At 32.7% G+C, this 12,042-nt stretch overlaps 1 protein-coding gene across 2 annotated transcripts in view; it reads right to left on the bottom strand.

The window, feature by feature from the left end:
- Window positions 1-12,042, bottom strand: part of HOOK1 (hook microtubule tethering protein 1) — a 78,769-nt gene that overhangs the window by 56,765 nt on the left and 9,962 nt on the right. For both annotated transcript variants that reach the window (XM_059137201.1, XM_059137200.1), the window contains 3 exons: window positions 9,748-9,820; window positions 6,836-6,886; window positions 5,507-5,639 (listed from right to left, as the gene is read on the bottom strand). In XM_059137201.1, the coding sequence (XP_058993184.1) occupies window positions 5,507-5,639; window positions 6,836-6,886; window positions 9,748-9,820 (257 nt within the window). The remainder of the gene's footprint in view (window positions 1-5,506; window positions 5,640-6,835; window positions 6,887-9,747; window positions 9,821-12,042) is intronic.

Here is a 12,042-nt window from a genome sequence, read left to right as displayed (position 1 = left end):
AAAAATTATTTTTTCCCCCACCAACATAAACCGGGTACTACTAGCCAAACAAATTCACTCTTTCAAAACTGAGATTGCTGCTATACCTTGGAATCATTTTGAACTCAATTTTCCCTACAATGTATAAAGGTGTGTTAAAAAAAAGAAAAGAAAGGAAAAGAACACACATACAAGGAGGCTAAACAATAGGCTATTCAACTATCAATGGGTTAACAAAGAAATCAGAGGAAATAAAAAAAAAAAAAATACATGGACACACAATGGTAACCAAAACACTACAGTCCAAAATCTTTGGAATACAGCGAAAGCAGTTGTAAGACGGAAGTTTATAGTGAACCAGGCACATCTCAAGAAACAAGTCTCAAGCAACGTGACCATATGCCTAAAGAAACTAGGAAAGGAAGAGTAAACAAAAGCCAAAGATAGTTGAAGAAAGGAAATAATAAAGATTAGAGTGAAAAAAAAATGACACTAAAAAACCATAGAAATAATCAATGAAACCATAAGATGATTTAAAAACATAAAACTGAGAAGCCTTTAACCAGTTTCATCAAGAAAAACAGAGTCAACTCAAATAAATAAAATCAGAAATGGGCCGCCTGGGTGGCTCAGTTGGTTAAGCAACTGCCTTCAGCTCAGGTCATGATCCCAGAGTCACAGGATCGAGTCCCACATCGGGCTCCCAGCTCCATGGGGAGTCTGCTTCTCCCTCTGACCTTCTCCTCTCTCATTCTCTCTCTCTCTCTCTTTCTAATAAATAAATAAAAATCTTTTAAAAATTTTTAAAAATCAGAAACGAAGGAGGAGAAACAGTAACTGACAACCACAGAAATACAAAGAATTACAAGAGAATATTTTGAAAAACTATATGCTAATATATTAGACAACTTGTAAGAAATGAATGGATAAATTCCTAGAAACATACAATTTTTCAAAATGTAGTCAGGAAGAAATAAAAAAATTTAAACAGACCTATTCTAAGTACTGAAACTGAATTAGTAATTAAAAAAAAAAGTAACTCCCAATAAACAAACATCCAAAACCAGCTGGCTTCACAGGTAAATTCTACCAAACATTTAAAGAGTAGTTAATACCTATTCTTATCAAACTATTCCAAAAAAATAGGAGGAAAACTTCCAAATTCATTCTATGAGGCCAGCATGACCTTGATATCAAAACCAGACAGAGACACTACAAAAAAAGAAAATTAGAGGTCAATATCTCCGATGATCATAGATGCAAAAATTCTCAACAAAATATTAGCAAAACCACAGCAATGGCCACGATCACCAAACTGTGGAAAGAACCAAGATGCCCTTCAACGGATGAATGGATAAGGAAAATGTGGTCCATATACACGATGGAGTATTATGCCTCCATTAGAAAGGATGAATACCCAACTTTTGTAGCAACATGGACAGAACTGGAAGAGATTATGCTGAGTGAAATAAGTCAAGCAGAGAGAGTCAATTATCATCTGATTTCACTTATTTGTGGAGCATAACAAATAACATGGAGGACACGGGGAGATGGAGAAGAGAAGGGCATTGAGGGAAATTGGAAGGGGAGGTGAACCATGAGACTATGGACTCTGAAAAACAACCTGAGGGTTTTGAAGGGGTTGGGGGGTGGGAGGTCGGGGTACCAGGTGGTGGGTATTAAGGAGGGCACGGATTGCATGGAGCACTGGGTGTGGTGCAAAAACAATGAAAAAACAATGAATACTGTTATGCTGAAAAGAAGTTAAGAAAAAAAAAAAAGAATACGCAAAAAAAAAAAAATTAGCAAACCACATTCAGTAACACATAAAAAGGAACATTCACCATGATTAAGTGAGCTTTATTCCAGGCACCCAAAGGTGGTTCAGTATTCACAAATCAATGTGATACATCATATCAACAAGAGGAAGGATAAAAACCATGTGATCATCTCAATAGATGTAGAAAATCATTTGACAAAGTATAATATTTACTCATGATAAAAACCCTCAACAAAGTAGGTTTAGAGAGAACGTATCACAACATAATAAAGGACATATCTAAAAATCCCACAGGTAACATCATGCTTAATGGTAAAACAATGAAAGTTTTTCCTCACGATCAATATCAAGATAAGGATTTCCATTCTCACTACTTTTATTTGACATAGTACTGGAAGTCCTCACTGCAACAAACAGACAATAAAGGAAATAAAAGGCACCTAAAGTGGTAAAGAAGAAGTTAAACTGTTACTATTTGCAGATGACATGCTACTATATATAGAAAACACTAATGATTCTACCAAAAAGCTATCAGAATAAATAAATTCAGTAAAGTTGCAGGATACAAAATTAATATATAGAAATCTGTTTTGTTTCTATATACTAATAATGAAGTAGCAGGAACAGATATTAAGAAAATCCCACTTACAACTACACCAAAATAAAATACCTAGGAAAAAATTTAACCAAGGAAGTGAAAGACTTATATTCTGAAATCTTTAAAAAATTGATGAAAGAAATTGAAGATGACACAAACCAATAGAAAGATATACCATACTCACAGACCTAAAGAATATTGTTAAAATGTCCATAATACCCAAAGCCATCTACAGATTCATTGCAATCCCTATCAAAATACCAACAGCATTTTTCACAGAAGTAAACAAATAACCCTAAAACTCTATGGAGTCACTAGAAACCTTGAATATCTGAAGAAATCTTGAGAAAAAACAAGGCTGGAGGTATCAGAATCCCAGATTTCAAGACATACTACAAAGATGTTGTAATCAAAATAGTCTGGTACTGGCTTAACAACAGACACATAGATCAATGGAAAAGGATACAGAGCCTAGAAATAAATCCACACCTATATGGCCAATTAATCTATGACAAAGGAGGCAAGAATATACAATGGAGTAAAGACAGTTTCTTCAATAAGTGATGCTGGGAAAACTAGACAGCTACATGTGAAATAATTAAAGTGGACCCCTTTCTTACACCATACACAAAAATAAACTCAAAATGGATTGAAGACCTAAAACCATAAAATTCCTAACAGAACACATAGGCTGTAATCTCTTGGACTTAGCAACATATTTATGGATATGTCTCCTCAACCAACGGAAAAATAAGCAAAAAAAAAAAAAAAAAAAAATACTGGGACTGTACAAAAACTAAAGCATTTCCATAGCAAAGGAAACCATCAACAAAATGAAAAGGCAACCTACTAAACAGGAGAAGATATTTTTAAATGATGTATCCAATAAGGGGTTAATATACAAAATATGCAAAAAACCACTACAACTCAACACCAAAAGTACAAACATTCTCATTAAAGAATGAGCAGAGGGCCTGAACACTCTTCCAGAAAATAAATACAAATGGCCATCAGATACATGAAAAGATGATTAACAACACTAGTCATCACAGAAATGTAAATCAAAACCACAATGACATACTACCTCACAACAGTCAGAATGGCTAAAATAAAAAACACAAGAAACAAGTGTTGGTGAGGATGTGGAGAAAAAGAAGCACTCGTGTACTACTGATAGGAATATAAATTGGTGCAATCACTGTGGAGGACAGTATGGAGGTTTCTCAAAAACAAAGAGAAATCCCATATGATCCAGTAATTCCACTGCTGGGCATTTACCCAAAGAAAACCAAAACACTAAATCAAAAAGATATATGCACCCCTATGTTTACTGCAGCATTATTTATAATAGCCAAATATGAAAGCAACCCAAATGTCTGTCAATAGATGAATGAATAGAGAAGATGTAGTACACACATACACACACACACACACACACACACACACACACACACAGTGGAGTATTACTCAGTCATAAAAGAAGAATGAGATCTGGCATTTTCAATCACATGGATGGATTCAAAATGTTTAATGGTAAGTGAGGTAAGTCAAATAAAGACAAATACCAAATGATTTCACTTACATGTGAAATCTAAAATAAAACAAAATAGAACAGTACAGAACAAAACAAACGAACTCCTAAACACAGAGCTAGCTGGTGGTTGTCAGAGAAGGGGTGAGTGAGAGGATGGGTTAAACAGATAGAAGGGATTAAAAGGTAAAAATTCCCACTCATAAAATAAATGAATCACAGTGATAAAAAGTAGAGTGTAGGGAATATATTAAATAATATTGCAATAACATTGTATGCTGATAGATGGTAACTAAACTTATCTTGGTGAGCTCTGAGTAATGTACAGAATTGTCAAAATCAATTTACTATGTACCTGAAACTAACGAATGTCAATTATACGTCAATAAAAATAAAACATAAAATTAAAATAAAACTAAGCAAAAATGTTATAAACAACCAGTAACTGAAATAGAAATGAAGCATTAATTAAATAAAAAATAAGAAGGATAAGAACAGAAAAATTCTAGATTTATAAATTAATTGCTATTTGTCAATATGTAATTAAACATTTATGGATGTTTACCATGAGCAAATTCTTCTTATTTTGTGGGGAAAAACCCAATATATAGATCTTTGACACTATCTCTAAGTGAAAAATAAACGCCTAACGAAAAACACCTGCCCTAGGAAAAAAAATAGCTGGCTGATGATAGAGATGGACTAATACCAAAGTTTTCTGATACTCAGTCCTTGTTCTTTTTTATCAATAAGAAATTAATTTCATACATTTTCTTTTTCTCTGTCCTAAATTTGTTCTTACTGAGTTTAACCGGTCTCATATTCTTACTTCATTAGTTAGATAAGACTGAATTTGTCTTCTAAGGTCCTGGTTTAAAGTACTATACAAACTTAAGTACCCAACATATTCTTATAAAGGTGATGTACTAAGACCAGGTTTGGACGAATCACATAAAAAACATCAGCATCAAAAATCTCACCACCCAGTCTGATGTAAGCCCTGAGAGAAGTAAATCTTGGTCTGTTCAGTTCATCACTTCACTACATCCAACCAAAAATGATCTTTTGGTTGGATGATCATTAGGATATTGATCACACCATTTGTATCTACCAGTATAATATACCGATTCCATTTATGTCATCAGACCGCTTAACTGGAGGATACACTAGACAGGCATTCTTCTGAAAAGAGCAGAGTATCACTTGAAGAAGCCTGGATTATAATTTAGTATCTGCATATTTATTTACAAAAATCTGAATCAACCTAAGCTTCTTAACATGTGAAACAGAAAAATGTATCAGATAAATAAGTAAAATTTTTACTGAATGACCACTAAGTCCTAAGCACTGAATATGCAAATTAAATTAATTAAACTAAAACACATTTAATTTGGTCACTGATTATAAATCTCAGAATCCAGGTACTAATAGAATACTCAAGATTTGTAGCTTTTTAATGATAGAACTGGGCTAGGCTTAAGATCTCCTGGTTACATTTCCAGGTACTCTGTGACAAGATACAATAGTAAATTGTTGTACTACTTTCTATAACAATGTAGGTTGTTTCTAGAAAGCAAACTTCCCCAAATAAACTTTGAATTAATTGAAATTCACTTACCTTGCTTCTTTTCACAATTGACTGCACAACCTAAAATAAGCTGGAGCAATCTCCCAAGCTCCACAGAATCCGAACATTCAGTTATTTGGTTTAAATCAGGGATAAGTTCTTCAGAAATCTGCTGCCCCAAAAACTGCAGTATTGAGACAATAAATTAGATCACTCATTTCTGTAGATTACAAAGAATTTATTATCTTTAACTATTACAAGGAAAACAAATTAAAAATAGGATTATGAAATGGCTCAGATAAATTAACAAATTGATAAATCCATAATTATTGACTAAAACCAGTTGGCAAAGCTCAAGCAGCATCCCAGAATTTTGAGTAACCAACCAACAGCAACTAAAATGATTTTACATCCAATATCCTTTGATCCCACCATCAGAGGGATTAAGAAAGCCCTAGACTGATCTTTTATGACAAAACTTAGGCCTTTCCAAAAATAAACAGATTTATGTTAAGCTGAAAGATAAGCATATTTTGGTGCATGACTGATTAATAGAAAAACACAATATAAACCATCACACTTGCAAATGAACAGCAAAAACAGCAAATCTAACTGGATTAATCTTTCCTAGCTTTATCTTTCCTTTTTTTTTTTAGCTCATTAAAAAGTTTTCTTGGCATTAAAATAGCTCTAAAATGAGTTTGAGGCATTAATAGGTTGAAAAATTTCAGTCTTAAAATTGCTGGAAAAAATTACAAGTATAAATATGTGACAACTTTAAAAAACAGAAACCAGGTCTTTTGATGGCAAAAGCAAACCAAAAGTTTTCAAACATAAGCAATAAGCTTTCTTATATCAAATAATCATACTGGGGAACTTGTTATGATACTGAATAAGAAAAAAAACCTACTTGAATAGTACTATCTGAAGTGACACTAATACAACTTTCATTTTGCCTTTTTCCTAATTTACTTGTACAAAAGCATAATTTCACAGTATACTTTTGCTGCTGTTTGCATTGAGAAGAAATGTCAAAATAATACTTTCCATAGGAAAAACTTCAATTTAATTATAAAGTCTACTTTATAGCATTGCATAAAATCAAATCATTTAGAAATGAAGGTAATTCTCTTGGAGAAAATAACAAATATCAAAAGTATTAATATAGAAACAACATTGTTTTACAAATCAATAAATTATGTTTAAGCCTGTTCATGTTCACAAAATTTGAGTGTTCTGAGAATAGCAAAAAAACAATATTCTAATTATGAATTACGTTTTAGTAAGATGTTATAAACAAAAACCCAGGTTATTTTTTCTGGTGTCGATATAAATATCATATAGAATTCTGTATTTAAACAAAGTCAGATTTTTTCATACCTCACTGTAATAACTCATAATTCCTTGAAGTACCTTCTTTAAATTACTAGCCTAGTGGGGAAAAAAAGAGTAAGAATTCAATAAATTATTTCAAATTAGTAATGAAAGAAAATTTATGCCAAGGTGAAAGACATATAGAAACTCTGGCCTCATAAAAATGACAATAAAAAAACATGTATTAGAGTTTTATAAATACAAGCATATGATATTTTTAAACATGAAATCTTTGATCAAAGTTTGATTAAAAGTGTCTTCATGCTTCTGCAGGTTAACCAGAGTAGTTCTACTTAACGTGAGGTGCAGTGGAGTACCAACTTTAAAGATTTAGCTATGAGCATGTCCATCTCCAAGTCACGAGTGAGTAACAGGGTTTCTACTTATTTTCTTGACACAAACAACAGATAACAGGACAAAATGCAAGGAATAATGTTTTCTAAGCTTTATCCACTAGACAGTGTGGAACTCTAATTTCTGAGAGAAGAAAAACAAAAAAGATGAGCCCAACTCTAGCCCAAGATTTCTCTCGGGAGGCAATTTTCATTCCATGAAATAAACTGGTAGAAACTAAACAAAGCCTGATGTTCTCACTGAGTTGAGGAGATAGACATCAGAAGTTCAGGAAGGCCAAGAGAGTTAGAATTTGCGGGGCAGACAAATAAAGAGATAAGCACTATGGAGAGAAAATGCTTCAGAAATCTGCACAGTGGTTTGTCACTTTCAGCTGAATACCAATTCACATGTGCATGGGTGAAACTCACTGAGATTAAACAAAAATGATTTCACTTTTTTTTCTTTTTTTTTTTCCCAGTCAAGAATAACTCCCAAGAAAAAACAATTCAAGGAAATTTAAGTGAAACAATTCCCAGAGATTACACAGGGCCACAAAACATTGAAATTCCCACCAGTCAGAGTGAAGAGACTATCTGCATCGACAAGCACTCACTAAAGACCCAGAAAGGTCACACCTTGGTAATTGGTCTAATCTAGCCCTAGAGGAAAAATAAATCTAGATCTGTCTCCTAACCTTCAAAGCTTTGGAAGGATCAAACCAATTCACCAACTATCTTAACTGCCTGCAAGAACAAACTCCAACATTCTTTAAGGAAAACACAAAATTCAGTGCTCAACAATGAAATTCATACTGTCTAGCACCCAATAAAAACTACTACACATGTGAAGAAACAGGAAAATGTGGATCATAAGGAGAAAACTCAGTCAATAGAAATGTGCCAAGAAATGAGAAATGAAAGAATAAGAAGACAATAATGTTAAAACTGCTAGCTTCAAAATGTTCATGGATTTAAATAAAACCGGGAATATAAGAAGAGAAATGGAAGATTCTCTTTTTTTCTTAAAGAAAAAAATAGAGATGGTCTCTAGATAAAAAAAGGAAGACTCAACTGTTAGGCATCTACACAAAAGACCTAATATAAAGACAGATTAAAAGAATTAAAAAAAAGATACACTAAAGCAAAAAATAATAAAATTTAATTTTAATTATTAATTTAATATATGACAAATTAAGACTTCAGAACAAAGATGGCCAGAGATTAAAAAAAGGCCATTCATAATGACAGATTCATTCATCAATAAGACATTCAAAAATTAATGTATATAAACTTAAGAACAGAGATTTGAATTATATGATTTAAAAGTTAGCAGAACTGAAAGGAGAAATCAACAGATCCATAATCATTGTTAGAAATTTAAGGACTCCTCTTCCATAACTGATAGAATAATCAGCCAGAAAAATCAATAAAGATATAAAAGAGGCAATAGTACTATCAATACATTTAACATAATCCATCTGCAGAATACATGTTGTTTTCAGGTACACAAAAAACAGTACCCAGACAGACCATATGTTAGGTATAAAATAAGTCTCAATAAATGTAAAAGAATTTCTCAATATAGAGTTATGTTATCAAACAAAAACTGAACTAAATTAGAAATAAATAAATATAAGAAAAGTACCTTAAAAATCCTCAAATATTTATAATATGAAATACCTACTTCTAATCTACCTGTGGGTCGAAAGAAACCCCATGGGAAATGAATAATTTTGAACTTAAGGAAAACAGAAACACAGTATGTCAAAATGTGTGGGATGTGTAAGGCAATGTTTAATATTAGGAAAATAAAAGACTAAAACTTGGGATTTCATTTCCCACCTTAAGACACAAGAAAAAGAAAGAGAATATGTAAGTAGAGGAAAGGAAATAATACAGAGAGGAAATCTATGGAATAGAAAACAAAAGCTAGTTCTTAAGAAGAAACCAAACAAATTTGAAAAATGTCAAGTCAAACTTATCAAGAAAAAAAAAGGCAAGACATAAATTGCCAACATCAGTAGAGAAAGAGGATACATCACTAAAGATCAGAGTCATTAACATATATTATTATCAAAATAGTTAAGAACAACTATCACAGAAACGATTCCAAGATCCATCAGTAGGTGAATGGGTAGGTGACTGTGGTGTATCGATGTACTAAAACACTACTCAGGGGAAAAAAGAAAAAGGAAAGAATTCCTAACACAGGCAACATGGATGAGTCTCAAAAACATCAGTGACTGAAAAATGCCAGACACAAAGAACAGTAAAGAATATATACCGTCTGATTCCATTTATATGGAACTCTAGAAATCTACAGTGACAGAAAGCAGATTCATGGGCCAAGCGAGGAGTGGGGATTAACTGGAAAGATGCATATAAGTGCATGTTTTGGGTTAATGGAAATGTTCCACATCTAATTACAATGCTAGTTACATAGGAATATACATGTGTCAAACTCAAACTGTACACAATAAAATGCACCCTTAGGTTAATTTATTAAAAAAGATTTAATTGATCTTAGTGTTAATTTTAAAATCACTGTTTGGATTAAATGCTTCTACTACTTATTCTGCATACCTTTATTCTCCAGTTGTCACCAATATCCTCTTTAATTCGGCTTAACCAAGATTCATTGAACCAAGCTACATCACTGAAACAAAAATACAAAAGGAAAACATTAAAATGTTTTTGTTACATAGAAACTACTAAATTAAATAAATATTATGTTATAACAATATTTTATATCCTAAAGCCTCCCCTTAATAAGAATAGTAAATATTATTTAAATGAATCCACTGAATTTTTAGTGATTCCTAAGGATTTCTTTTGATTTCTCATAATAAATTACTTAATTCATTAACATTTTCAATTTAATAAACATTTACTAAGTATGTCATATTAGATACTCTGATGGCAGGCAGATGTAAAAGTCCCCATCCTCAAGGGGGAAAAAAAGAAGAAAACTAACATTTTTAATGTGCCTACTCTGTATCAAGCACTGTGCTTGCTGCTTTTCCATAGTGCAACATTTCAATATCATAGTAAGTGGCAAAGGATTGATTATGATTATCCTCAAACTGACTCTTCAGGGAACAAGATGAGAAAAGATAAGTGATTTTCCTAAAGTGATACTAGTACATGGCAAAGTCCAAAATAAATCTATTTGATTGTAATTGAGTAGAATAAGTGTAATGAGAAATCTACAAGGACAAATTTGGTTTTAAACTTGTAAAGTTAAGTCATATTAATATGGAATGGCAAGACAAAGAATTGCTATACTGATTGCTTAGGTTTTAAAGAATAACATTTGGCTAGAGTGAACTGTGCTAATAGATCATACATACTCTAAACAAATATTTGGATGTTTGATCTGAGTAAGCAATTGAGCAAGATTAAACTTCATATGCAACTTCATAACTCTCTGGACATACCCTTCTTTTGCTTTTTTGTACTGACACATCTACATATCTTAACTAGACTCTTGGCCCTAACATTTAGCTCCTTTTCTCATATTTCCCAGAACTTCAGTGAAACTCAAGGGACACCCAATAAGGGGACATAAGACTGAGAAAGCAAAATATGGATAAACTGTTTTATAAAAAACAACTAAGAATCAATATAAAAATTATTTTTTAACTCCATGATGGTATTTGTCCTCAACAGTTTAACCAACTAAATACAGACAGTAATTAACACCTGTGGGTTACGATACACAACATAGTTGTTTTGCTTCAACAGATACCCTGACACTTTCCTTCTTGAATAATCAAAAGGTTTACTTGCTTAACATATCAGACTGTGATCTGTACAGATGCATGTGCAACTGGACTTTTATGTATTAAGACCTCAAGGTAAAAATCTATCAGGAGAGGTTCAAGATACCAGATTTCAATGATTACAGCTGAATCCAAGCACTGGTGTTAAAGTCAGGCCAAAGCTATGCAAATCCAGGGTTTCAGATAATTACCTTATTCTTTGACTTTAACCTCCACTTCATGTATAGACTGAAGAATATCTGAGTACCTCACAGAACAGTAAGAACTAAATGAAATAACATATGTATAGGGTATATAACAATGTTTTATAGTTTAATAAATACTCAGATGTTGGCTATCAGGATTTATCATTTCAAATGCTCAAATATGTGCTGAATAAATGAATGAACAAACAAGTACATGGTACTTGAGGGCTCTGGGTTTCTATATTCTTGTCTCACTCTTTTTCCTCTAGCAAAAATGTCTAGTCAAAGGCAAAAGAAACAAGCAGAGAAGCTATCTATAGTTTAAAGTGGCCAAATTAAGCCTTTTAGGGGAAGTCACATGCTATAATATTTATAGTTCTAGTGGGTTGAATTGTGTCTCCAAAAAGATATGCTCATCTCCTAACCCCTGACACCTGTGAATGTGACCTTATTTGGAAATAGGGTCACTGCAGACATAATCAAATTAAGATGAGGTCAAACTAAATTAGGGGTAGGCCCTAATCCAATATGACTGGTGTCCTTCTAAGAAGAGGAGAGGACATACAGACAGAGAGGGAAGACAGACACATGGAGAAGAGACAGAGATTACAGCTTTGCTCGGGTGGGGGTACCCAGAAGCTGGAAGAAGGAATGATCCTACCCTACAGGCTTTGAAGAGAAGAAGGCCCAGCCAATATCTTGATTTAGGATTTCTAGCCTCCAGAATTATGAGAGAAGAAATTTTTGTTGCTTTAAGTCACCTACTCTGTGGCACTTTGTTAATGCAAACCCTAGGAAATGAATGCAGTTGTAGTTACAGTTTTTCCTCTTGTGCTTTTTAAAGATCTACATATATTTTAAAAAGAGATATACACAGATTATGTATTCAGACCAGAGATAATAATTAAGGA

The sequence above is a fragment of the Mustela lutreola genome, chromosome 10 (assembly GCF_030435805.1).
Source record: "Mustela lutreola isolate mMusLut2 chromosome 10, mMusLut2.pri, whole genome shotgun sequence".
Taxonomy (NCBI): domain Eukaryota; kingdom Metazoa; phylum Chordata; class Mammalia; order Carnivora; family Mustelidae; genus Mustela; species Mustela lutreola.
This window is presented reverse-complemented; position numbering and strand designations above follow the sequence as displayed.